The sequence below is a fragment of the Eschrichtius robustus genome, chromosome 10, assembly GCF_028021215.1.
Source record: "Eschrichtius robustus isolate mEscRob2 chromosome 10, mEscRob2.pri, whole genome shotgun sequence".
Taxonomy (NCBI): Eukaryota; Metazoa; Chordata; class Mammalia; order Artiodactyla; family Eschrichtiidae; genus Eschrichtius; species Eschrichtius robustus.
The window spans coordinates 113,662,997-113,690,269 of NC_090833.1; the positions used below are offsets into that span (position 1 = coordinate 113,662,997).

The window sequence follows — 27,273 nt, forward strand, 5'->3', positions numbered from 1 at the left end:
CAGAGCCACGCAGACTCCTGCGTCCCAACGCTCTTCATCTCTCCCAGCGCTAACACGCTTCCTCCCACCTGGGGGGTTGTTACCATACCCGCCTAACCGGCGGCTCCTTCGCCTCCGCTTGCCTCTACTCAGGCTCCCTTATTTATAGCAGGAGATTAGGTTGGCTGAAGGGCAGCTCTGGGTCATGCTGTCCCCTGCTTAGTCTCTCCGATGGGTCTCCACTGCCTGTCAGATTAAGCAACAGTCTCTCAGCCCAGCACTGAAGGCTCTCCTCACTGTGGACCTGGCGCCCCTGCCCACGCCATCTTCCTGGACGCCCGTCGGATTCATGCTGTCAGCTTCTGCCAGACGGTGGGCCCCGTGCCCGCCCTGCGCCTTTCCCCGTTCTGCTCCCCCCTAGCTCGGCCCGTCTTCCTGGTTCTGCCTTGAAAACGTCCTCCAGCATGATGCTGCCTCTGAATCACACCACCTGAATGTCGGTCTACCTTCTGATCGTACTACGAATGTAAGCGTAATTCTCATCTCTCATCGGCTGTAAGTTCCTTGACAGCAAGGACCGAGCTCCTCCTCTTCTGTCCCTCCCAGTGCTGAGCACCGGACATTTAAGACAAGAGGTAACGCCTATGTGTTCAACTCAAACTGGAAAATACTTCTTTCTTTTGGGGAAGTGGCGGGGGGCAGGGGTGGGTGCTGCAGGAAGGCAGCTACAGGGTCAGTGTGAGGACACACGATCACTGTTGGACACACGATCACTACCTCTGACCTGAAGCATCCTGTCCTGCGGTGATGAAGGCGAGCTTCAGCAGTGGATGGTCAAATGGAGCCCCACACCTGCTGATTCCCGCAAGGGCTCCTATCACAAAAGGCTCCGAGGTACAGAAGGCTTTTGGGGGTGGGGTGGGAGGGGAAGGAGAGGAGGTATTTTTACTTCTGAAGCTCGCTGGCTTCCATTTTTAGCTGAGCCATCTACGTATGTAGTAAGTTTGGAGCTTGCATTTTTGCCTTAGTTTTCCCAAAAGGCAAATACTTTTGTTAGTCTTTCCTTATAATTTAGAGAAATGCATTAAACAGGTTTTTCGTTTTTTTTTTTTTTCCAAAGAAACCAGCCTTATCTGAATGTCACAAGAATCCATAACTGCTTAGAAAACTGCATTTGTTTCAATGAAATGTTACCTTGTATGAGATCTCAAAGTTTTCACCACCCCAAATCTGGAGGCCTGGATCGTAGAGACCCAGCTCAAAGAAGAAGTCTCGTTCAATGGCGAATAATCCTCCAGCCATGGCTGGGGACCTAAGAAAAAGAAACGCTGAAATAACTTTTAAAGACAAACCCCCAATACCCCTTCAACAACAGATAACAAGCCTTTATGGAATACAGTATAAGTAGTGCATAGAAGAGACAAAACTGATGGCCAAACATTAAGAAATTATAAAGCCTTCATGAAACAATGTGTTCATAATTCCTTATGAATTTACTATAATTTCTAACTGAAATCCTGTTACAGTTCGTTACAAATTAGAGCATTACATCATTTCGCCATTAGAGGGCGCCTTGGTTCCTTTGTTTATTTAAAAATTAAGCCTTGAGACTTAGTTAAAATAGAATTTTCTCTTTCACTCCTAAAAATACTGAGCCATACAGCCGTGGTCTGCTAAATGTTCCTGAAATGATTTATGAGTCATTCTGGGATGAGTGAAACCATACACCATGGAAGTAGTCTCTCATTTTTTAATTTTATAGCTCAGTGGTTTGCCAAATAAGGGCGTAAATCATGGTAGAACAGCCACGGTTCATTCAGAGTTTGCAAATATAGTACAGAAATGACACAGGAGTATTAGACACAGCTATTTACTGTGTCAGGAGGCAGGGCTGCCAAAGGGTGATCTGTGGTCCTTCTTGAGTAGGACCTTGAATTGGGTACTTTTTAGGGACAAGAGAATAAAGGACTTGATAGCTTTTTAGGGCAAGCCACTCGCACCGTTAGGAATAATTTTCACCCTGTTCCCCCTCCCCTGGGAACAGTGAATTATCACTGCATTCGATTCCTAGGTAGATCCCTCCATTAGAGCCTCTTCATCAGCACACCTGATATTCAGTCTATCACCAACTCCTACTGATTCTACCATCAACACACATCTTGAACCCACTTCTTCCTAGCGTCACTGCTGCCATCCTAGACCAGGCACAGGAACCCCGACTGTGTCCTCCGCTCTCTCCTGCCCCATCCAAGCCCCAGCAGGCAGCAGGCAATGCCTCCCTGCTCTGCCCAACCCCCTCCTGTCCCAGGGCCCTGGCTATGCCGCAGTCTCCTGAATGGCCCTCCCTCCTCCTCCACAGGGCCGACTTCTCATCGCTCAGGGCTCGGCCTCAGCGTCACTTTCAAGACACTTTCCGTGAGCTTTTCTTCTCACCACTCGTCACACTTGCTGCTCCAGTTATTCCTGCAGTTAACTGTTTAATTTCTGTCTCACCCACTACATGTTAAGTGCCATGAGGGAACAGGTCTCTTTAAAATTTATCCCCAGAAAATAGCGCCTGGCACATAGTAAGCACTCATTAAATATTAAATAATGAAGCAAGGGACTTCCCTGGTGGCGCAGTGGCTGAGAATCCACCTGCCAATGCAGGGGACATGGGTTCGAGCCCTGGTCCGGGAAGATCCCACATGCCGAGGAGCAACTAAGCCTGTGCGCCACAACTACTGAGCCTGCACTCTAGAGCCCGTGAGCCACAACTACTGAGCCTGCGCTCTAGAGCCCGCGAGCCACAACTACGGAAGCCCGTGTGCCTAGAGCCCATGCTCCGCAACAACAGAAGCCACCGCAATGAGAAGCCCGCGCACCGCAACGAGGAGTAGCCCCCACTCGCCGCAACTAGAGGAAGCCCGCGCGCAGCAACGAAGATCCAGCAGAGCCAAAAATAAATAAATAAATATATTAATTAAAAAGATAATGAAGCAAGAAATATTTTCAATATTAAAGGGAAGTCACATCAGGGGAAAGTCATTCTCTCATAAGGCTTTTCTTCTTAAAGGAGAAACAGCCCTATTGCGTTTTCAGTTATACTTCCATGCCACATTTATTTAACTGTCATTTAACATTACTCTGTTATAACTATGCCTTTTTGATCTTTAAATATATTCCCACTTATCTCAGTACATATTTGAAAATGTATCTTAACATGGAAATCAGTGAGTAACTTAAAGAGAAACCTTCCTTAAAATTTTCTACCACATTAAAAAAATTTTCTTTACTAGCCCATGGGATTGGGAGAAATAGAACTGTAGTTATTACCCCTTATGTTTTTTCTCCCAGAATTATTTGTGAGTCAGGGTAAGCGGGTAAGCAGTAGATTCCTGGACAATTTTTGAAAAAGAACTTCAAAGAGAAATTTGGAAAATGTCAAATAAAGCTGAAAGTTGTATAATTTCCTTATGTTTGCCATTTCAGTATCCTGGTATCACGACACGCCCAAATCCCACCAGCTTTTTGCATGACGTTGGAGACACCTTCCCCAAATTGAGTTTCAACATCATCAGTAGCGTAACAGTAAGAGAGAGACCAAAAGCAGAACCATAAGATCAGAAAAATAAAATCAGACACATTTAGAAGCCTACATTAGCATTTACGCAAACATTTCATTTGGGGCCACTCTTCTGAAAGATGGTAAAATATTCCAGTGAAAAGACCAAAGAGAGAGTGGCACAAGTTGTTCTATTTGAAGAGCCACAGGAAGGGAGAAAAAGGAAGATTTTGGAATGAAGTTTCCTTTTCATCAAGTGCTCTTCTGAAAATGAAGTAATAAAGGATTCTGTGTAACATTTCCCAAAGTCATGTATTTTTATTCATCAGATTTAACTGGGATGAAATTAGTATTTAAGAGTTAGCATATAAAACAAAAGGAAGAAAAAAAAAAAACTCTTGTTACTGTCTTTCATTGTCAACACTACCCGCAAGGCATCAAAGTGGATATAAAACTTGGATCGTAAGCAATGTGAGCATTTTAAACTTACAGAATGACGTAATCATCAAAAGAACAAAATTTCATGTCTAGTCTACTAGGACATGATGGCAAAGATTTTCTTTTTTTCACCTGTATTTGGAACTAAGGCCATAAAGCATGCTCACCCCCAAACGGAGCTTGCTTTTAAGGAAAAAGCAACCACAAAGAAGCAAGTGTGAGTTTAAATCTCTGAAACAGCACAAAGAAAGAAACCCTTTCAGAATCTGAGACAGCATCTACAGTTTTAATAACAAGTTTCTTTTTTTTTATTTTTAGCTTGGCAAGAGGTTAATAGGTTAGCAGCAACTGGAGAAAAGAGAAACAGGTAAGTGATTTAGTGATTACCGATATGGTTCAGTTTTTGTCTTTCTCATTCTCTTCTCTCGAGGGGTCAGAGGCACCCGTTTCCAGAGCATACTCCAATCCCATGCTCCTCGGGCATACCCATCTTCGTCACCACCCCCTTGGGGTACAATTTCATAAGTGTTGCCATTTATGACATCTATGATCGGCACAGTGCAAGTGGTTCTGTATTGTGTTGATGATGGCAGCGAAGATGAAATGCAAGGGCGTGTAGGGACCCACATGTTTACACGAGTACATGGGGAAGGAAAAAAAGAAAAGTACTTAGGTAAACGTTCCACGTAAGAAAAGGAAGTAGTAATCTTTACCGATAAGGTTCAGTTTTATGTTTTCTTTTGGCCTTTTCCTTGTGGCTTAGAGGAATACGTTTCCATAGCAAACTCCAGTCCCAGGCCCCTCTGGCAAAACCATCTTCATCCCCACCTTGCTGTGGCTCAATGGAATAATCATTCCCATCTATGTAATCTATCAGAGGCACAGTGCATGTGGTTCTGAAACATTTACAGAAAATGAAAAAGCATTTAAGAACCCAAAACTGACTAGTTGAGCATGCCTAACTAGATTCTCTCTTGTTACTGTGGGTTTGCCTTTTTTTCTCCCCCACTAGGGGATTTTCATATCTAATGGGAAGTGAATGAATGCTTTGAAAAGTCAAGGAGGCTGTTTTCTTAAGGGAAGAGAGAGATGTCCCTGGGCTCACAGACACATGTCAGGGACAAAGAGCCATGAACTTGAACTTAATAGGATTTCCTCATTTTCACTGTGGTCCTACAGGCAACACTCTCTTGGTAACTTCCCATTATTTACCAGATTTCCCTGCCTGTTATTTTCCCTCCTTACCCCTCCATTAAAAATGAGTGTGTGTGTAGAAAGATAATACCTGCTACATGTTCAGCAGTGCTCCCAACTCTTTGCTGCTTTCTACTTCTTTGGAAGCAGTTGACTATGAAAATCTGTTTCTGTACATTTACTTGATCTTCTTTTCCTACTTCTTTTATTGGGAAAAAACAGCTTTTCTTTTATTGCAAAAAAAAAAAAAAAAAAGTACTGTATTGTATTCCTGCTTTTTAAAAAAACAAGGAAAAAAAATCCCTCAAAACCTGAAGAACATAAATAGTGGCCTGAGAATTTGGAGCAAAAAAATCTTATACCTTTTACGTGGGCTTCATGAAAATGCTAGAACTATATGACCAATCAGGTGTAGAGCCAGCTCTACAAAGATAATCGGTATCCTGCTTGTTCCAACGTTCATTTTATCAGAAAAGAATTTTAAAATGCATATCCTAAAATGGAGATTCTAGTTTTTTACAGCCATGTTAAGGTGCTTTTTAGATGTTTAGAAACCAAGGAGAAGGGGAAAATCAATGGGGCTTAGAATTTCGATACAGGGGAAAGGTACTTTATTCCGTCCAGACAGTGGACTCCCATGGGCGAGTGGAGGGTCCCTGTGGTATGGCCTCCCTCACCACCCCGAGGACTGCCAGCGTTCACCAGGACAGGTGAAGGCTGGTTATCTCTCCTTATGATTCTCGGATTTCTAAGTATGCGGTGGAAGGTGTCGCGGAGAGATCTCAGTTGGGTAGTTTATAAGCTGTCTGATTTGGGGCAAACTAATTAATTTCTCTCAGCCTCAGCATCCTCTGTAGTACAAAGGAGGCAATAATATCTATCTTGCAGGGTTGCTGCGAGGATTAAATCAGACAGCACGTGGAAATCGTGTCTGATAGATGCTGTGATGATAAAATCCTCCAAAAGTTCTTCCTCTGACTCAGGCCATTGCCACAGGGACATGTCTTATTTCTTCTTGATTCTGAAATAGTCAGGATTCTGGACTAAAAGCAAGGAAGGCTTTGGGAACTAGAAAACTGGTGCTGCCCGTCTACTGTTTCAGACCTTCTGTAAATTGGTGATCACCACATTTCCATAGGATAGTCGTCTACTTCTAAACTTTAAAGGTCCTATGGGAACCCAAGGTCTTGCCACAGGTAAGAGCTGGCCCTTACTGTGTAAAATAATCACTTCAAAGGGCATAAAACAACCCACAGGCAGAATTCCAAAGCATGCTCCTTCAAGTCTTTAGACTGTTACCACAGTGTGCGGGAACAATTAATATTACTCTTAGAGCAAAGCTTTTGTAGCCAGAGGAAGAAGATTCTGAGTGAGATGCCCTAGGCTTATCCCAAATGTCTAACTGCCCGCATGTGAATCAGCCCCAAGTAGCCACCTAGATCCACCCAGGGAAACAACTAGCTAAAAAATAATACTCAACATACAACTTGATGCACTGAATGGAACTGGAATCAGAAGAATGGGAACATTATTTGTCCTTCTAGGGTGAGGTTTACTTTTCAACCAGGAAAGAAAAAAAGCAAGGTAATGTTACCTGTCCTTAGATATGGGAGCTACGAGTGGTGCGTACCAGTTAACCGCCACCTCACAGTGGGCATCGAGGTATATCAAAACCTGAAAAAAAAAAAAAAAGAGGCAGGGTGAAAGAAAACTCATATACAGCACGACATATATCACGTACAATTTAAAATTAGATGCTAATATAAACTGGCGTTAGAGTCAATTTTGATATATAAGTTATCTGTTTAAGGTAGCATTTTCAATTCTAAAAAATTAAAAATTAAATGGGTACTTAAAAATGTAGACGATCTTTTAGTGACCAAATCCAAAATGCTGACATAATAGATATCCAATGTGTCCTACCTGTCCAAGTTTAGCCTTCTGGGCACCGATACTTCGTGCCTGAATTAAACCTTCTCTTCTCTCATTTCGAAATACCTTGACTAGGCCATTCCACAGCTTAATATAGTCATCCAGTTTTTCTTTTAAGTGTTCTATGAATAAAAAATTCAGTCAACATTATAAATTATATTTATGGCTAATAAACCACCTAAACTCTTTTTTTAAATTAACTAATTAATTTATTTTTGGCTGTGTTGGGTCTTCACTGCTGTGTGCGGGCTTTCTCTAGTTGTGCTGAGCGGGGGCTACTCTTCATTGCGGTGCGTGGGCTTCTCATTGCGGTGGCTTCTCTTGTTGCAGAGCACGGGCTCTAGGCGCGAGGGCTTCAGTAGTTGTGGCGCACGGGCTCAGCAGTTGTGGTTCGTGGGCTCTGGAGCACAGGCTCAGTAGTTGTGGTGCACGGGCTTAGTTGCCCTGCAGCATATGGGATCTTCCCGGACCAGGGCTCGAACCCGTGTCCCCTGCATTGGCAGGCGGATTCTTAACCACTGCGCCACCAGGGAAGTCCCCATTTAAAGTATTATTTTTCTCAAGAAATGAGGATAGGCAACAGGTCCTTTGAGTACTCAGTAATTTTACACAGACCATACTGAATGTTAAATGTATAGGGAAGTAAGGTGAAGTGTATTAATTGAGTTAAATTTTGAACTTAATATACCTACGGAGAACTAGCTAGCCTGAGAATTATCAAACCTCTCTCTAAACAAATAAATGATGACTATGCCAACTGACATGAAAACTTAAGAAAATCAAATGTTAATATCATATCTAGAAGCTTTCAGGCACAATAGTTTTTTGCTTTTGGAAGAAGCAATGGTTCAGGATTTCTGAAGATGTACTGCCTATAAATAACATTACATGGCCTTCGGGATCCACACAGGGTATAGGTTAATATTTGTTTCTGAGCCATCTTTCTACTACAATCAGTGTTGAGGGAGTAGTCTTGGTGTGGTGAAGAATATAGTTCCCATCCAGTTGGCAAGTAACAATAAAAGATCCCATTTTCTCTGTATTTTAAGCATCAAGTGTCTGTATATATATATGTGTGTGTATGTATATATTTATAAATAAATCTTTACATATTTATATAATAAATACGTATATCATTTCCACACATATGCGTGTGTATATATGTGTGTGTGTGTGTATATATATATATATATATATACACACACACACACACATATATATATGTTTGCAGTTTGGTAGAGAAAATTTTATGTTATAAAAACAAGATACATTTGCCAAACTTTCCATCTTGGCTTCCTAGTTGCAAGAGAACAGTTTTTGTTTGCATCACTATGAGCCAGTGAAACTGACTCATCACAGCCACAACTAATTCCTGGATCCTTAAAGATGTTTCTTGAAGACACAAAAATTATTTTTAAGTTGTTTAAAATTTTGGCCCCTGAATACAAAAACAACCCCCAAAACAGCTGTATTTAGTAATGAGCCAGTGGTTAAATGGGCAAATCAGGCTGTACACTTAATACTTTACTCGTTTTTAAGGAGCTTATAATTAGCAAGATACCCACACATGGGTATTCAAAATTGAGAAGCAAAAATTTTCCATTCTCTACTTTGGTGTCCAGTTGTCATGAGACTTATAAATAAAATTCTCATGCTGAATTACAATGTTTCCCCAGAAAGTCTTGATGATTTTCCCTTCAATATAAGGGTTTTTTGTTGCTGTTGTTTTTTTTAAAAAAAGCTCTTACCTTCCTATTTTTTTTAGTTCTGTACAGTCCTAAGTTTTTTTTTCTAAAGCCCCTTCTGACTTGCATTAGGTACTTTTTTGGATATGTGATCTAAATATATCTAAAATAAATTGTTACGGCCAGAAATGAGTTGATGGTGTGCTCTTTAAATTTAGATTCTAGTTAAGATGACTTTGGCTGCCCTTGGGTCTCACTACAGTGGATAGATCAGTGCCCCGAATGAACACGGCCCCTGCTAGGGGATGATCAATCCTCCCCAGCCCCAGCCCGGACTGCACGCTGGGCCACCTGACTTGCTGTGGCCAATGAGAAGCAGGCGGAAATGACGTGCACTTGTGAGCGGAAGTGCTCCCGCAGCTTCCTTCCCTGAGTGCTGCAAGGAGGACACGTGGTCCGTGTAGCCCTTTGCCCAATGCACAGGTGGAGAGGAGTGTTCTCTGTTCAAAGGCCCCAGACCCTTCCGTTTTGAGGACATGGTAACTTCCAGAAACCCAAGGGTTCTGAGCAGCCAGCTCTTTTGTGAGGTTTTATATAAATTAGTTAAGTATTTTGTCTTTAAAAGAAAAATTATAACTCAGAGTTTTAATTACTGAATATATTGGGGAAAGAAAACAATCCAAGTTTTCACTTAAGTCAGATTTACCAAATGCTGTATAGTTTTACTGAGGATAGGACTGACAGATGTTCAAAGGTGTTTTGAAATTGGGAAGAGTAATTAAAGACCTTCTGTACTTCTGTCCAAGAGTAGCCTCAATCAACGACCCTCCCCACGCTGTAAGCTAAGCAGACCCTATATGTAATTGCTTTTAAAATGTGTTACAAGAGGCTGTTAGAGATTTGTAACAACAGAAGCACTGATCACAAAAAAATTAAACTGGACAAAAAACTTAAGCCCCCAATTGTGTTCTTTCCTCAGGCCAAGCAAGAAAGCAAGATTTTAGAATGGGAAACACCTTTTGGTGTATCTTCACTTTTTTTTTTTTTTAAAGACTATTCTGAGCTTTTGAACTTGTATTAATAACATGGTGGTTCTTAAAATCAGTACAATCATAGACATGGGATTTCTCCAAGTTATTTTTGTAGACTTAAGTTTTGCTAAAGCTAAAACATTGTTGGCACCAACAGTATCACTTAAAAACATATTTTTAAATATTTATTTGAGACAGGAATAGTATTCTTAATGAAAATGATCCCGTTGTAGAAAATTGTAACCAAGATGTCTAAGCTAAAGGCATTTGATGACTGAAAATTTAAAGTTATACATTCCCTGCTGTAATTAAAAATGATTAGTTGAAGAAAGTGGTAGGTCATATTTCTGTTTCTCTCCATGCTAATATACGTATACAAGATCAAGATTCTGGTTGTGTCCTTCCAAAAACAGCAGAGGTTTATCCAGACTGCAAGAGTTCTAAATTAAGTTTTGGAGGAAGCTCTTGTAAAGCCATTCTGAATGGTATTTTTATGCTGCCCATGTTCTGACTTCTTTTCTAACCTTATATCCAGCGGTATCACTACTTATATACAAAAACGCTCTGCAAAACGCATTTGCCAAAAAGCAGATATCCTGTTGTTATTGAGTTGTCTGTGCTCTTTGGTCAGTTTTCGAAGGTTTCAAACTCAGTTTTAGGACAAGCAAAGAAGAATAAATAACTGCCCAGACTTGGGTTTTAGCAGCATAATTACATGCTGCTTTGGGGTCTGAGCTATAGCATTATCTATCTTTTGATATTTACGTCATTAAGAAGATATATTCAGCTTACAATAATGGATCTATCTGAAGAAAAAAATTTTAACTTAAAAAACCCCACTTATCTGGAAAATCACTGCTCCATCTCTCTCTAGCCAAGTTGAACCAAGACTAACCGATGTCTCCCTAAATGTGTTAGAGCTTGGTCCATAAAGAGAGTAAAAAATAAAACACAATTTCTTTCTATTCAATATCTTAAATCAAATCTAGAACAAAATAAGCTTTAGTAGGTACTTTCTTTTATAAATAAAAATAGTCCATGGTTTCTGGTCAAATTCAAAATACACTGAAATGCAAAATACAAGCTATTAAACAGGTATATAGGTTTCAGTATATAGATTTGGACGGAGCTTTGGGTGGCATTACAATGTACATGCCATTGCATTTTTTTCAGTCATTCAGTAAATTACCTCTACGATTAAATTTTTATAAAACCCAGTGCCCACAGAATTGGTATAGTATAAGACCGTGGTTAAATACACAGACTTATGAGCCTATAGATTTGGACGCAGCTGTTAATGACTACCTCTGTCACCGCTGGCAAGTTACTTAACATCTCTGAGCCTCAAGTGCAAAATGAAGATGAACAATATGTATCACAAGGCTTACCGTCAGAATGAAACAAAATAATTCACATACAATGCTTATTATTAGCATAGTGCCAACTTGTTGATAATAGATGCTATCAATAGATGCTAATTATTAATTTCTGAAGACTATTTTGAGATCACCTTTTTGCAATTGCTTATAATTATTTTATAGACAAAATGTCGATTCCATAGCCATTACCTTTGCTACTGAAATCATCAATTAACACGATTTCTGCTAAGTATTTCCTTGGAGTCCTTTTAATTACGCTGTGAACTGTCCTCATGAGGGTGGACCACCCTTCGTTGTGGAAGACGATGACGATGCTGGCCGTCAGCAGGTTCTCATCATAATGCCAATACTTGCATCTGCAAAAGGAACATTTCATCATATTTATTCAGAGGCAATCTGCAGTGTTTGGTTCCAAACTTACTATGACTACGTTTTCTGATTGGATGAAATATTATTGACTTAACTAAGGTAAGTGAATGAAATACATTTTATATTTTCACAGAAACCCAAGGTAGAAGAGAGAAGCTGCTATGAGATGAAGTTACTCAAATTCAAGCTACTTCTTCACCAACCGGCACTTATTGTGACAAAGAGAACTAATTTGTGAATTTATGCTTCTCAGCTGGGGATGGTATTAAGGTTTGTTTTCCATGACTTCAACCTCAGTTTATTTTCTGCTTTAAAACTTGAGCTTCTGGTGCAAGGGATTTATTTCACTTGCTGTGAATAAACCACTGTATAACTGTGTTTGAAAGCTGTCCTGTTCTAATATGGCTAAAACATTCAGAAAAACATGAAATGGGCTGAAGTGCAGCATACGAGAGACATTCCAAAATTAACTGTTGGATGAATAAACAAAGTTCTAATAGTGTTTAGAGTTATTAAATTGACTAAAGAAGGGTCTTTAACTGTTTTATGCAAAATTACTTCAAATAACTGTAGCAGGAATAAAGTTGCCAGAAACCTTTTTCTAGTTGGAGAGAACCCCCCTGCCCCCGCCACAGTCGGCCCTCCATATCTGCCAGTTCTGCATCTTAAGATTCAACCAACTGTGGATCAAAAATATTGGAAAAAAATTCCATAAAGTTCCAAAAAGCAAAATTTGAATTTGCCATGGCAACTGTTTACATAGTGCTTACCTTGTATTAGGTATTATAAATAATCGATTGAAAGTATACAGGAGGGTGGTGTGTATAGGTTATAAGTAAATACCATGCCATTTTATATAAGGGACTTGAGTATCCACGGATGGATTTTGGTATCCGAAGGGGTCCTGGAACCTATCCCCCGGTGGATAACGAGGTACAGTTGTGTGTATATTATGCATATACAAGCATATGTGTATACACATATATGTGTGTATGTACACACACACACCCACTTTTTTCTGTTTGGTTATGGGAGAAGAACAAGACAGTAAGAACACGACAGACGGATGAGAACAATCTGAGACCCATGTTCTTTCTGCAGGAGTTAGCTTTCAGAACTAGCATCTGGTGCCTATTACCTTCTCCTTGGTAAGTGGAAGGGAAAGATTTTTTTTTTTAATCCCAAAGTTTTTCATGGAGGGGTAAAAAAGCTTGTTCCCAAGATTAAATTTAAAACCATAAAAGCAGCAATTAACATTATCAGCTTGATAACCTATACCACCATTATTTAAAATAGGACCTGGCCCAACAGAGATGCAAACAATGTTTTCTCCGGGTGTTTATTTCCCTTTCAACGTAGTTCTCAATTGTCTGTGTTCTTAGAGGTTGTTTTTATAGAAATACAGACTGAGTCTGGAATCCATTCAATCTTATTTCTTACATCTGCATTTTCTTGTTAAACGAGTAGTAAGTACCTGCTATGTTCTGAGCTAGGCACTAGCTCAGCATCAAGGAGCAGACATAGTCTCTGCCCTTGTGAAGCCCACCGCGAGACACGGAGCAAACGTCTGCACTTTCTCTGCGTGTGACAGTGGGGAAACCATGGTGCTTTGACAGGTGGCCCTCATTCAACCTCAAGACAGGTGGGCAGGAAGGCGTCCTGGAGCCATGAGGCGAGGGTGAGACCAGAAGGATGATTTAAAAAGTACTGACACCACAGAAGTGGGGAGGAAAAGATAAAAGCACACAGTGAATTGTGTGCACGGGATTCAGATAAAAAATGAATAGACGGAAGATCTATATCTTTGGAAGGTAGAATTAAAACATGAAAAAAACTGAAGAGGCAAAGTTACAAAAAAGGGCATTTGCAGTATAACTGCAAATACCAGCATATACTTATTATGTGTCAGGCACTATTCTCTGTGCTTTACTTTTATTAACTTATCTAACCTCCCCACATCACTATGAGGTTAGTACTATTAATGTCCCCATTTTACAGATGAGGGGACTGAGGTCAGGGATAAATGACTGCCTAAGATCACTCAGCTAGAAAGTAATGAAGCCAGGACATAAACCTAGGCTGTCTTGGGTTTACAAGAAATCTTGTTAAAAGTAAAATGAAAGGAAAAGAAAAAATACTAGCTATACCTATCTATGAATGGCTAAGAATTGATCTAAGGTCTAAGAACTGATACTGACATTGAATATAATGTCAATACAAGGCACACATCGAGCTTATTATTATGTGATGGGAGCTCTCTCCCCTCCCCCTCTTCCCTGCCCTTTGTGGCCTGGAGATAACCCAGGAATGGGGAAGGGGGTGGGGGCATGGTAGCCTTCGGCAACAAAGAGGGCTTTCCAAGGTTGGGAGGGGCCACATGCTCTTTCAGAGTACCAAGTTAAAAACTACAGCAGTGGAGGGATGCAGATTTTGAAAGAAGATGTGATGAGTGTTTCTGGAGAGAAACTAACCTGGGCAGGTACGTCTAATTTTGGAAGGGTAGGGACAAATGATCTCCCTTCCCGAAACTGCAAAAACAAGCAAACGCTCTGATGGAGATTCAGGCAATAATTTTCTTCCCTGAGTCTAAGCACTGGGCCTAAAGAAGCAGAACTGGATGGGAAAGACACAGATTTTGATTTACAACAGACATCAGAATTGGTGAAAATATTTAAGTCATGGAAGGAGATTTGGAACTTGCTGATTTCTAAGGCAAACGATGACAGCTTGGCGAAATGAACCAGATGAGGACCTTGAATGGGAGACTGCAAGGAGTTGGAAACAGAGGGAATGGAGGAGGGGAGGAAGGGGGAAAGTGAAGACGAGAGGGGGCCCACAGGGGACACCTTCCTGTCCCAGGGACTGCTTGGGCAGACCGTCCATCGGAAGGTCTGGACGTGCTACCTTGCATTCCCACAGGACAAGGGGACAAGAGCTGGAAGAGAGTGTGTTACCAATTTCTCCACCTTCCCTCACCTCTGTACGGTTTGGAAATAACTCCAAAGATGTAAACTAGGTTATGTGCCAGTAACGACAACTCTTGGTATGTATTTTTCCTATTTTCTTTGTCTTAAAAATTACCAAACAAAAGCAATATTTTTTTTCGAGTCCGTCTCTTAAAGTAAGGGAAATAAAAGCAAAAATAAACAAATGAGACCTAATTAAACTTAAAAGCTTTTGCACAGCAAAGGAAACCACTGACAAAACGAAAAGACAACCTACTGAACGAGAGAAAATATTTGCAAATGATATGACTGATAAGGGGTTAATATCCAACATATATAAACAGTTCATATAACTCAACATCAAGAAAAACAAACAACCCAATTAAAAAATGGGCAGAAGAACTGAATAGAGACATTCTTCCAAAGAGGAAATGCAGATGGCCAACAGGCACATGAAAAGATGACCAACATCACTAATCATGAGGGAAATGCAAATCAAAACCATGAAGAGATATCACCTCACACCTGTCAGGATGGCTATCAACAAAAAGAACATAAATAACAAATGTTGGCGAGGATGTGGAGAAAAGGGAACCCCTGTACACTGTCGGTGGGAATGTAAATTGGTGCAGCCACTGTGGAAAACAGTATGGAGATTTCTCAAAAAACTGAAAATAGAACTACCGTACAACCCAGCAATTCCACTCCTGGGTATATATCTGAAAAAAACAAAAACACTAATTTGAAAAGATACACGCACCCCAATGTTCATAGCAGCATTACTTACAATTGCCAACATGTGGAAGAAAACTAAGTGTCCATCAACAGGTGAATGATTAAAGAAGAAGCAGTATATATATATATATATATATATATATATATATATATATATATATATATATACACACACACATATACATATACATACATACATACAATCGAATAATACCGAGCCATAAAAAAGAATGAAATTTTGCCATTTGCAGCAACCTGGATGGACTTGGAAGGCGTTATGCTAAGTGAAATAAGTCAGAGAAAGACAAATACCATATGATATGACTTACATGTGGAACCTACAAAATACAACAAACTATGTGTATATAACAAAAAGAAGAAGACTCATAGATATAGAGAACAAACTAGTGGGTACCAGTGCGGGTGAGGGGCAATATTGGGGGCAGGGATGTACAAATTGTTGGGTATAAGATAAACAGGCTCAAGGATGTATTGTACAACATGGGGAATAAAGCCAATATTTTGTAATTACCACAAATGAAGTTACCTTTAAAATTTGTATAAAAAATTTTTTAAAATAAAGCTGAAAAAAATTACAGAAGCAATACACACTTTGTTGTACAAAATCCAAACAATACAGAAGTGTATAAAGTAAAGGTAAAAGCTGCCCCCCCTTCCCTCTCCCCAACAAATCTCAACTCCAAGAGGAAATCATTGTTACTAGTTGTTGTGTTTAGACATTTTATGCTCATGCAGACATATAAATGTATGTCTGTATATATATATACAGATATATTCAGGTGAGTATGTATAGATTCTTCTTTCATGTGAGTATGTATAGATTTATCCTGTTACCTAATTCTTTGTAACTATTGCACAACATTGAAAAGTATGGCTGTTCCATAATTTTGTTTTAATTAATAAATGTTTTTGGCTGCACCACGTGGCTTGTGGGATCTCAATTCCCCAACCAGGGACTGAACCCCGGCCTTGGCAGTGAAAGCCCAGAATCCTAACCACTAGGCCACCAGGGAACTCCTGGCTGTTCCATAATTCATGTGACCTTTTCCTTATGGACATTTCCGTTGGCTCTACAATGTGACCATGATCATCCTTATGCATAAATCTCTACACCCGCCGTTGCCTGGAATCCTTCCTACAAAAGGCTCGAGACTGGAAGGTAAGCTCATTAAGGAGAGGAACCTCAACTGCTTTGCTCACCACCATCTAACACAGAGCAGTCGCTCGATAAATATTTACTGAATTGCTCTAAGGGTATTTTTGAAATGCCTCTAGATGTGTTTTCTCCTCTGCGTAATGTCCACTCTCCACCCCGCAGTCCAAATATTTTGAGCTACTGTCAAGAATCAGTCAGTCCGTATGGCAGGTGGAAACAGATGCTCTTCTAGCAGGAGAGGGGGAAAATCTGGAGGAAGACCAAAATAGAGCAGATAGTCGATAGACCAGAATAAAAGCAGATGGAAGGAGGGGCTCAAGCCCGGCCTCCCTTTCTGAACTTCAGGGGAGAGGCCCAGCGGGGAGGCTGCAGCGTGGGGTAGAGATGATGTTGTGGGTATGCGGGCAGGGGGAGAGCTAGGCAGTCCCTTCCCACCTCTTCTGTGCAGTCTCCTTGGCTCTCGATGGAGCCAGAGAGTGTAGACGTTTCCACCTGCTGTCAGCAACAGAGTTAAGAACCAGGGCTGCCAGAAGCCACCACGTAAGGAGTAAGGCGACGTGCACGGAAGCGACGGGGTGGACGGCTTAAGCCGGAGCCTGGCCCGCGGCCTCAGAGGATGCCCGCTACCCATGAGAGCCGGAGGGGAGATGAGCGCGCACAGGGGGGCAGGCGTGGGGAGGGGCCCGCAGGCTGGGGGGCAGCAGGTGAGCAAGGTCAGTACACCTGGGAGCCAGGAGTGGGTGGCAGGGATGGCGGGTACCGGCCAAACTGCCGCCAACACCTGGAGGACACGCCACCCTCCTGTCGCCCCGACGCTACAGGAGAAAGGGCGAGAGCCCCTGGGGCACGGGAGCAGCCGGAGGGGGACGTACACTGCAGGCGGGCATTTGCGCTGGGAGAGGAGGCCGCCGGGAGAGCGCGCAGGTGACAAGTGCCGATGACGATGCAGAGCCTGGACCAGGAGACTCAGTCCTGAGAGAAGCACCCTGTGCTGAGGTCAGACCCCCGTTCTGCAGCATTTCTCTCACTTTACTGCCATAAAATCTGTAATAAGCTCCAGGAGGAAGGAGGGCCAACGGAAACACGGTGCCACCTTGAAACGGATGGGTTCTGTTACGGACTTTTGAGTAGTTTCTCCTTTCTGGCACTTCATCTTCCAAGAGAGCTTAAAGACCCTCGGCACCAAGGGCATCGTGCCCCGCGCTAGTTACTGCAGAACTCTCCGGCCGCGCGTACTTATAGCTGATGTACAATGTTGTGTTCGTTCCAGGTGTACAGCAAAGTGATTCAGTTATACATATATATATATACATTCTTTTCCATATTCTTTTCCATTACGGTTTATCACAGGATATTGACTATGGTTCCCTGTGCTATACAGTAGGACCTTGTTTATCCTGCAGAGTTTTTCTTAAAAGTAATTTTTACAGAGTATTTCCAGGGCACCTATGTGGTGCCAGGTGCTTGTATCAGAAGACAGGAATGACAAATTTTCATAGTGACCTTTCTATAACTTAAAAAGTCAAAAATGGATTTCATAACCGAAAATGACATGCCTATTAACAATTTCCTTCCATTTTCTCTGTCCCAGCTAGGTTTTTTAACATCTTTAGTTTGATATAAAGCCTTTATGTATTTAAGCTTTATCAATAAATAATATCTAATTCAGCAGACTATGAAAAACTGGTTACAGTTGGAAGGTTGCTTGGCAAGCCTGAGATCTGATCATCTTGCTGGTTTTGAAAGCTCCATGCACGCTCTTCCACAATAGGGATTGCTGAACAGACTAAATTCAGACTCAGGCCACCTCTCCCATGACAGCTGTGGGTGCAATGACCACGTCTCTTCTTTGGGTCCCCTGTTCTCACCCCCAGGTAGACTATTCCCTTCTTGATAATATATTCTTTCTTTTGACTGGGCACATAAAATTGAAGCATGAAAAATTATTCTGTATTTAATCATTTTCTCAAAACTCTACCTCTATGCCTTGAAGAGCTTGTATCCCTTTCCTTGATTATTAGAAACTCTAGGATGCTCTACTTATTTTCCCCCAATGTTCTTATCAATCCTTCTTATCAGTCAGTCTTCCCTTGAAGGTCAAAATTAAGTCTGTACTAACAGAACCCATGCTTCCTCCAAGATGAAAATGTCAGCTAATCACCACAAGTTCTGCTCATAGCTGGAACAGTGTTTTCATATATTATGTTAATATTCAATACATATTGGTTGATTTGATTTCAAAAATTTTTCTAGGAATACTCCTCTTCACAATGCTGTACTACATCATAGAATACCACACATTTTCTTCAGTAATGAATTAAATATTAATGAAAAGGAGAATAAGAAATCTTTAACTTGTGCTCCATTGGGGTTGAAAGTCAAAATCAATGAGCACAGGATTAATGGTTGGTTACGCAAAAGTTTTTCAGGATGAAACTCAGTAACTGAGGAAGCACGGTGTCTGCCATGCTCGCTCTGGCACGCTCCATGTGGTGCCGCAATTGGGAGGCAAGAAACCAGAACGGTATGAAGGCAGGGACGATGGGTGGCTTTAGCTCATCACACCTGTAATCTCTATCAGGTCCACACTCCCAGTCAGCTCAATCTAAACTAAAAACCACACGCTGGCCACGTGTGCAAGCTTTTAAGCAAGTGCCCTGGTTCCAAGTGGGTAGCTGCATCTCAACTTCATCTTCTGGGGCAGAGAGTTGAGGGGCTCAGGTTTGTTTCACGCCCAAGGGACCAATGTGTTGGAGAAAAAGGGGGAATTCTTAGCAGAGCAGAATGACTTGGACCAGAAATTCTCTAGCTCATCATGGCTGATTCCTAAGGCAGGAAGCTACAAAAACCCACTGCTTTACGTATTTCACAGAACAAGCAGTAGGACCGTTATCTGCCCAGATCGCTGGTGGCCTCCTGTGGCCGTGGGCTCTCTGAAAAGCTTGTATCTGTCCTATTTCCATTTCCCCTAGCCTCCTCTGGTAGGCAGTTTCCTGGCATCCCCACAAGTAGTGGGGGACAGCTGTCCAGTCCTTACCCATGGCAGCTCAGCTGTCAGTGACCCTCAGACAGTCACAGCGCAGTTGGAATTCACAGCTCCAAACAGCCAGCGGCTTCCTAAGGTTACATGGTTGTTGGCCTCTGCAGCAACCGTGGATCATGTACAAAAACCCTGGGGCAGGAACCTTGGAGGACGGCTTCGAGAACAGCTCCATCTCTGCCGCTCCACCGATGCTCTGGCTTACTTAGTGTCCTGACAAGCCAAGCAAGTGTGAAGGGCACGCTCTCCACGAAGATGGGTACTTCACAGGTGGCAGGTGCCAGAGTGGCTCCACGGGGAGACTCTGTCCCTGTGGTGGGGACGGGAGTGGCACCAGGGACCTCGGGCCAAGGGTTTGGGCAGCCCTGGCTGGTAGGCAGCAACAGGAAGCCCCCTGCATGGAGAAGTCCGGGAAGATTCTTTCCCAGGGTGTTCAACAGCTGACTCCAGAGCTGGCTGGGAAGAATCTGAGGGACCTAAAGTTCTAGCACAGTGGATAATGTTTGAGCCAAATAAGTGGTATTTTTCGTATTAGTTACTGTGATCCCATTTCATCCCAGGCTGAGGAAATGCAGTTCTACTAGCTCGTATGGTACATACACGATCATACCTGAATAGTCCTGCGGGGGCCCCGCTAGACCACATGATTTGCTCAAAGTCACAGCTAGTGATAGAGGCAAGATTTAGAAACGAAGCCTTTAAGATTCTTTCCCCTAAACCACAGATTTACCAAGAATTACTCACCAATATATGCTTAAAAACAAACAGGAAAATGAATTCCTTATTTTTGCTCAACACCCAGGGGATATACAGCCACGAACAGACGGCCGCACTCAGCTCTGTGGAGTGATTTGTGCCTGATCCCAGGGCTGAGAATGCCAACTGCATCAGGGCAAACTAAGAATGCTGACTCTGTTGCTGGGTAGCTGTCTTCAAATGATCTTTTCTTTTTTTTGAAAAGGAAAACATACTCGGACAGATGTGTCCACTTAATGATCTGAAATGTCAAACCACAATTTAGGGAAAAAATCTGGCAGGGAATCCTAGTACTGGACAAATGTTCTTGTACATTTCTCCAAAACTCCCTGGGAAAAGAGAAAGAATATTTCACAGTGGAAGCCATATGCTTCTAGCTATATTGGACTCTCATTTCACACACGAGCTTTCATGCCATATTCTGATTTTACAGAAGCACCAGCTTAAACACCAATATATCTAAGCTGAGACAATCACCACTACCAGGTGTTAAGGATCTGGGTGCTACGGCATGGATGTAAACGACGCTAGGGGCATGAACCAATACAGGTTTGCATCTGTAACTTACTTTTATTTTATTTTTTAATAGAACTTCATATTGGAGTATAATTGCTTCACAATACCGTGTTAGTTTCTGTTGCACAACAAAGTGAATCAACCATATGCATACACATGTCCCCATATCCCTTCCTCTTGAGCCTCCCTCCCACCCTCCCTATCCCACCCCTCTAGGTGGTCACAAAGCACCGAGCTGATCTCCCTGTGCTATGCGGCTGCTTCCCACTAGCCAACTATTTTACATTCGGTAGTGTATATATGTCGATGCTACTCTCACTTCGCCCCAGCTTCCCCTTCCCACCCTGTGTCCTCAAGTCCATTCTCTATGTCTGCCTCTTTATTCTTGCCCTGCAACTAGGTTCATCAGTACCATTGTTTTTTTTCAGATTCCATATATATGCGTTGGCATACGGTATTTGTTTTTCTCTGACATTAATTTATGCTGCACCTTATTCCACTGCACCATTCCAAAGGACTTCAAGCAGCTTACAAAGACACACAGAATACAACAATACTACAAAACTCTAAAATAGGAGGGGGAAAAGATGGATAAAGAAAGAATGAGAAGAAAAAAGAGGAAGCAAAAACAAGATTTTAAAAGTGCAAATGAGAGGGCCAAGGGGTCCTGCGTGCACAGTCCTGGGGCACCATTCACAGAGAAGACACTCAGACGGCACCCCCTGAGCTGGGCAGCAGGGTGGCCTCGTACCCCACCGCCGCCCCGTACTTCGAATGGATGGGCCACAATTTGGCTTGAATTTTCTAGCAGGGAAACCGGGTCAGGACTGTGTTTAACAAACCAGTTGTTCGGAAAGAGGACAACATTCTTGGCGTGAAGACCAGCTGGGGTTTTTTTTTCCAGGGGGCCTCCTTATGGTAAACGCAGTGATGAGCTTCCCTGGGCTGTCTTCCTGGAGGCTGTCAGTGGAGACCAACGGCACTGCACCAAAACACAAGTCAGTGTGACAGTTGTGCGGAGACCAAGTTGGGAATTTAAGTTCAACACTGATTTGAAGATCACACTTTGCAAACATTCCTTAAAATGTTTACTGAGTATTTGTAGTGAGGTGGATGGACCTAGAATCTGTCATACAGAGTGAAGTAAGTCAGAAAGAGAAAAACAGATACCATATGCTAACACATATATACGGAATCTAAAAAAGCAGTACTGATACACCTAGGGGCAGGACAGGAATTAAGACGTAGACACAGAGAATGGACTTGAGGACACGGGGCGGGGAAGGGTAAGCTGGGACGAAGTGAGAGAGTGGCACTGACATATATACACTACCAAATGTAAAACAGATAGCTAGTGGGAAGCAGCTGCATAGCACAGGGAGATCAGCTCGGCGCTTTGTGACCACCTAGAGGGGTGGGATAGGGAGGGTGGGAGGGAGACGCAAGAGGGAGGGGATATGGGGATATATGTATACGTATAGCTGATTCACTTTGTTATACAGCAGAAACTAACACACCATTGTAAAGCAATTATACTCCAATAAAGATGTGAAAAAAAATGTGTACTGAATCATGTTTCAGTGAAAAAAATCCGTTTTCATCCCTGAGTGATTATATGCCTTCTCCGTGTGCTCTGATTTCAACAAGGAAGTCACCTTGACCACATGGAGGACCCGTATTTCCAAAGGCAGATTCCGACCCTGGTAATGATGGAAAAAAAGATATAAACTTACAGGGCAGCATGGTGACTTTAGGCTGGACTGAGCAAATAATTTCCCCACCAGAGAACTGTTAGGTATTAAAGGAGTTATCAATATAGGCCGTAGAACATTTATTTATGGAAGGTCTTAAACACTGGCTGATACTAATGTTCCTATAGCAAAATGAGGATATATAGATACTAGATCATTTTGTGAAGACTCAACTATAAAACTCTGAATACAGATGTGAAAAAGAGTACATAATGTACGACAGTTAGCATTTATTAATTCGCAGAACAATTCTGGGGCTATAAGAATATATGCAGTATGTTTAGCGATTTACCTTCATAAAGGTATTAAAAAGACATGTTGCCAGTTCAGCATGTAGTATAATTGATACATATGTGATGTTTAATAAATATTGTGGAAGAGGAAGTGGGTAATATTGTTTCTAGAAATCATTAAAGTAGTCTCCTTCTTTTCCTATATTAACTGAATTATCTTCTCCCTTACATCTTTGCTTCACTGTAATTTTCTGGAAAATCAAATCTTCCAGAACTTAGGGAATCACCAAAAGTAAGCTGAAGTTAGTTATCGAAAGGGTTATGCTCAGAGATGGGATGTTATTGTAAAGGTAAGTTAGCGACAGGGGATGTTCATTCTCACCCTGAAGGAGGCAGACAGATGCCAGGAAATCTCCAACCACCACTTTGGAAAACACTGTAGTTCATTAAACTCTGGCAAAGGAACTCAAGGACTGAACAGCTGTGAGATCACAAGTGAGGTGACTCATCAATTTGTTAACTTTTCTCCTCAGAGGCCCTGGGTTTGTAATAGGTGTGCAGATGGGCCACACACACGGGAGACGATTACCAAAAAGGAAAGAAAAAAGGGAAACGGCAACACGAATCTGATCTGTGTTGGGTGGCAGCTGACGGAGCAACGGGGAGGACCAGGGGTGTGTTGGACGGTGAGAAGAATCAAGGAAACGCCACCAGGCACGAGGCAAGGGTTACTAATCCTTTGTTCTGGTTGGTCCACGGGGATCCGTCCTGCTGAATAATCCCCGTGTGGCACAAACACAGAGCCAGCAGCTCGGCCATCACAGCAACGTCACCGCAGGCAGGGGACCCGTGAAGGAACGTGGTCCTCCCTGCATGGCGCATCTGTGGAGAAACTCCAGCCTGGCTGCGAGGTGATTTTTATTTTCTTCTTCTAAGTCTTCTATTCAATATATATACTTTCCTCTTTCAGAATACTTAGGAATAAAATGGCTACTTAAGACAACTACAAGTGAACAGAACACCACTTGGTAGCTTTGAAAGTTTCACAAGCATCTAACCCCTGGGCAAGAGGTCTTGTCCTGGTACCTCTTTTCTAACTAAAACCATCCCATGAAGGCTTCCCAGACCTGGAGTTCCCTGTTTCCCAAGGCATTCACCCAGTGGGCGGCTTTGCCCCACTGCATCTTTTCTAAGCAGCGGGGGGCACATTTTATAAAAACATTACTATTTATACCCATTTGCATTTTGATTCAATAGTAGGATATTGGACAGATTTGCAAATTAGACTGCAGGTGCCTGTGTTTCACTGCTGCCATTTTTCCCTCCTGATACCAGCTGGTTAATTATGCCATCGAATCCCATCACCCTGTTACACTGGTAGAGCAGGGGGCGACACAGAACGGGGTGCAGGAGGACGGCTGTCCCCAGAGCATACGCCCTGCCCGGGGGGGAACGGGACGCACACACAGAGATGTGAGAGCTCGGGGGGAAGAAATCTCGTGTGAGGGCCGGCTGCCAGCTCGTGGAGGTTTATAAATCGGAACAAGAAAGCCAGCTCTTCCAAGTGCCAGGGTAGTGTTTCCAGCATTCCTGAATAAGTATGTTTAATTATCAGCATTTTAGACAGGAAGTATTTCATGTGGTAGAAAAATTATACTTCTTCAAAATCCACCCAAAGTCTCAGAAATCAATCCTAAATATTCTGAAGCAGTTTTTAAAAATTGTATACATTTTGCAGCAATTGAGATGTGTTCAATTATGTTGCTCAGGGGTAAAAAGGTTTGCCTTTTAAATTCCTCTCAATACCCTAAGCGGACATCACTGGTTTAACACATACATCGACCCCCCAGTTCCCGCACTCTGAGCCCCTCTGACAGGCCTGGCCACGGGCCCACCGTGCTTGCCCGGTGTCTGCCGCCCGGAGATGAGCTTCATAGCACCCAACCCCACGATGACCTTTTATACTAAGGCCTTCGTGAGCAAGGAAGCCGTTTCTGCAGCTTCCTCATTTCCTAAGACAGTAGGATGCAGAAACCATTTTCTCCCTGCAATTTCTATTCACAAAACACTGTCATTAAAAAATATATTAGGCATTTTTTTCCCCTAAGCTGCTAAACTCAAGACCTCAGAGGAGCAATTTAATTGAACCCTGTGGCTATGTAAAGTCTCGTTTTCTGAAGGTGATGCCAGTCTGTTAAGTCTTTCTTCTGGGGAGCACAGACAGCCATAAGGGTTACTGTCACAGCTGAAAGGAAACAAGTTTCACTGTATTTACCTCCAAAGTATTCCCACTTTAATTTTAAAGATTTCTCCATGAAAGGATCCATAGCCTTACATACTGCCAATTAACAGTACTTTCCTGTACCTCTGCAGAATTGTTAAAAACTAGTGGCTATACTTCAAAGTACATTTCATTAACATTTTGTATTTTCCGGTTCTAGAAATGTGCACACATGTACGTTATCTTGCTCTTCTCTGCACAGGACTTTTGTAAATAATTTGCCCACGGGACTTCCCTGGTCGTCCAGTGGGCAAGACTCCTCACTCCCAATGCAGGGTGCCCGGGTTCGATCCCTGGTTGGGGAACTAGATCCCGCATGCCGCAACTAAGACCCGGCGTAGCCAAAATGAATAAATAAATAAATATTTTAAAAAATTATTTGAAAAAAAAAAAAAACTTGCCCACAATCAGCTGGGGGCGATATCTGTAGTTTTACTGGATCCCGCTGGTATGTGAAACCTTCCCAGCACCATGCCTGCAACTTTCCCTTTTCAAAAGCTGTCCATCCATTTTCCTGCGTTATGACAGCTGACTTCATGGCCATGGCCCATTAGACTGTGCTGTGCTCCTCTGAAATGAAGGCTGAAGTAAGTGTCAGGTGGGATGGTCTTTGTTTATGTGCTACTGGAAAGAATTTCAATCAATCACTTCTCTTGAGGAGGAGGGGAGATAAAATCTGAAATTAATAAGTGTTCCTGATAAAAAGTCTAGGCTAGTTACTAGGAAATTAAACAGACTCAATACAGCATCCAACCACGTGGGTGAGTGATGCACTGGGGCCTGAGAGTAAGGTACTACCCCTTTTACACGGTCACCGGTACCTGAGAAACTCAGGTTAGGTCTGCTCATCAACAGAGACTATTTCAGCACTAAATCTAATAAATATTCTGAACAGTGCAGGATACCTCCTGGTTCATGGCCCCTGCGCTGACTGCAGCAGCCTCTGTGAGCCCGTCCTGGCATGATTCCAGCTCCTTCCTAAGCCCCTTTAGCAAGAAGACAGTAAAGGAGGTATGGGGGGAGCGGCAGGAAAGGAGGGGTGGGAGGCAGAAAAGAAAGATGAATGAGGCAGGGTACACTGAATCACAACCAGGCCAGTTTATTTCTGTTCTTTGAATGGAAAATCTTAATAGTCTACGCTTTTTGGTCTTGACATTTCTAAAAGCCACTGTCAGATTTTCTTTCCGGCGTAGATTAACCAGTAAAAATATTTGGTCTATTAGAATTACCATTTTTCAGTGTTACGAAGATTTGCATTTACTATAATGGGATATTGGGCGCTTCGTCCATTAACTCTATACTAAATATTTCTGTGATTAACCTGCACTCTGTACTCAAATATACAAAAACACAGTGGCTCCTTATTATTCGTGGGTTCTGTCTGTTAATTTGCTTCCTCTCTAAAACGTATTTGTAACTCAACATCAGTACTTGGGACATGTTTGTGGTCATTTGAGAACACGTGCAGGGCAGGGAAATGCGAACACGTGGGCACAGGACGACGCTCTTACTCTGGTACTGTAAACATGTCCTTTACAGCGTCTGTTTAGTCTACTTATTTCTTATTGTGTGCTTTCGGTTGCTGATTTCGCTGTTTAACGTGCCCCCGAGGTTGGGTTGCAGTGCTGTGTGGGGCTCCTATGTGTGCGAGGTTGTGCTGAGCCTGATAGAGAAAGCGTGTGTGTCAGACAGGCTTCCTGCAGGCATGAGTCCTAGGGCTGCTGGCCGTGGATCCAATGTTACGACGCGACAGCACACTAAATAAGGTGCCTTTAAATAGAAACACACATAAGACAAGGTGATGCACACATCAGTGATGCAAAGGTGCCAGAGGCGTGTGAGCACCTATCCCTGCGTTTCCTCCGGCAGTGATGCTTCTGTATCCCTGACCCTGTGTCCGCAGGGACTTTATGAGCCTCACCCCCATGAATGATGAGAACTGACTGCCCATCAAAATGCACACGCACAGAAGCTACATGTCAGCGGCCAGCTATGAAGCCTGTCACTCTGGACTGCCCACTACAAAGGGGAAGCATGGGGGGTGGGTGGATTTCTATTTACGGGCAAACGCTTCTGGCTGTCAAAACAACCTGCAGGGTGTAAGAGGTAGAGACTGAATTACATTCTCTCCGTTAAAATTAAATTTATGCTTGGAAAACAATTACTAGACCAGAGAATAAAACTTTAACCAGTAGGGTCATAAAAAGTCACGGTAAGCTGGGAACATTCTGTAAGATATTCAGGGATGCTTTGTATAAAAATGGGCTCTGAAAACTGCAGGAAGCTGC

At 42.5% G+C, this 27,273-nt stretch overlaps 1 protein-coding gene across 4 annotated transcripts in view; it reads right to left on the minus strand.

The window, feature by feature from the left end:
- The window catches only part of GALNT7 (polypeptide N-acetylgalactosaminyltransferase 7), a 121,106-nt gene that overhangs the window by 14,889 nt on the left and 78,944 nt on the right, over nt 1-27,273 (minus strand). For 3 of the 4 annotated variants that reach the window (XM_068552751.1, XM_068552750.1, XM_068552748.1), the window contains 5 exons: nt 11,372-11,538; nt 7,079-7,209; nt 6,750-6,829; nt 4,349-4,531; nt 1,174-1,291 (listed from right to left, as the gene is read on the minus strand). In XM_068552751.1, coding sequence (XP_068408852.1) covers nt 1,174-1,291; nt 4,349-4,531; nt 6,750-6,829; nt 7,079-7,209; nt 11,372-11,538 — 679 coding nt within the window. Of the gene's footprint in view, nt 1-1,173; nt 1,292-4,348; nt 4,532-4,674; nt 4,858-6,749; nt 6,830-7,078; nt 7,210-11,371; nt 11,539-27,273 lie in introns of all 4 variants that reach the window. The other variant, XM_068552749.1, reaches the window with a different exon arrangement.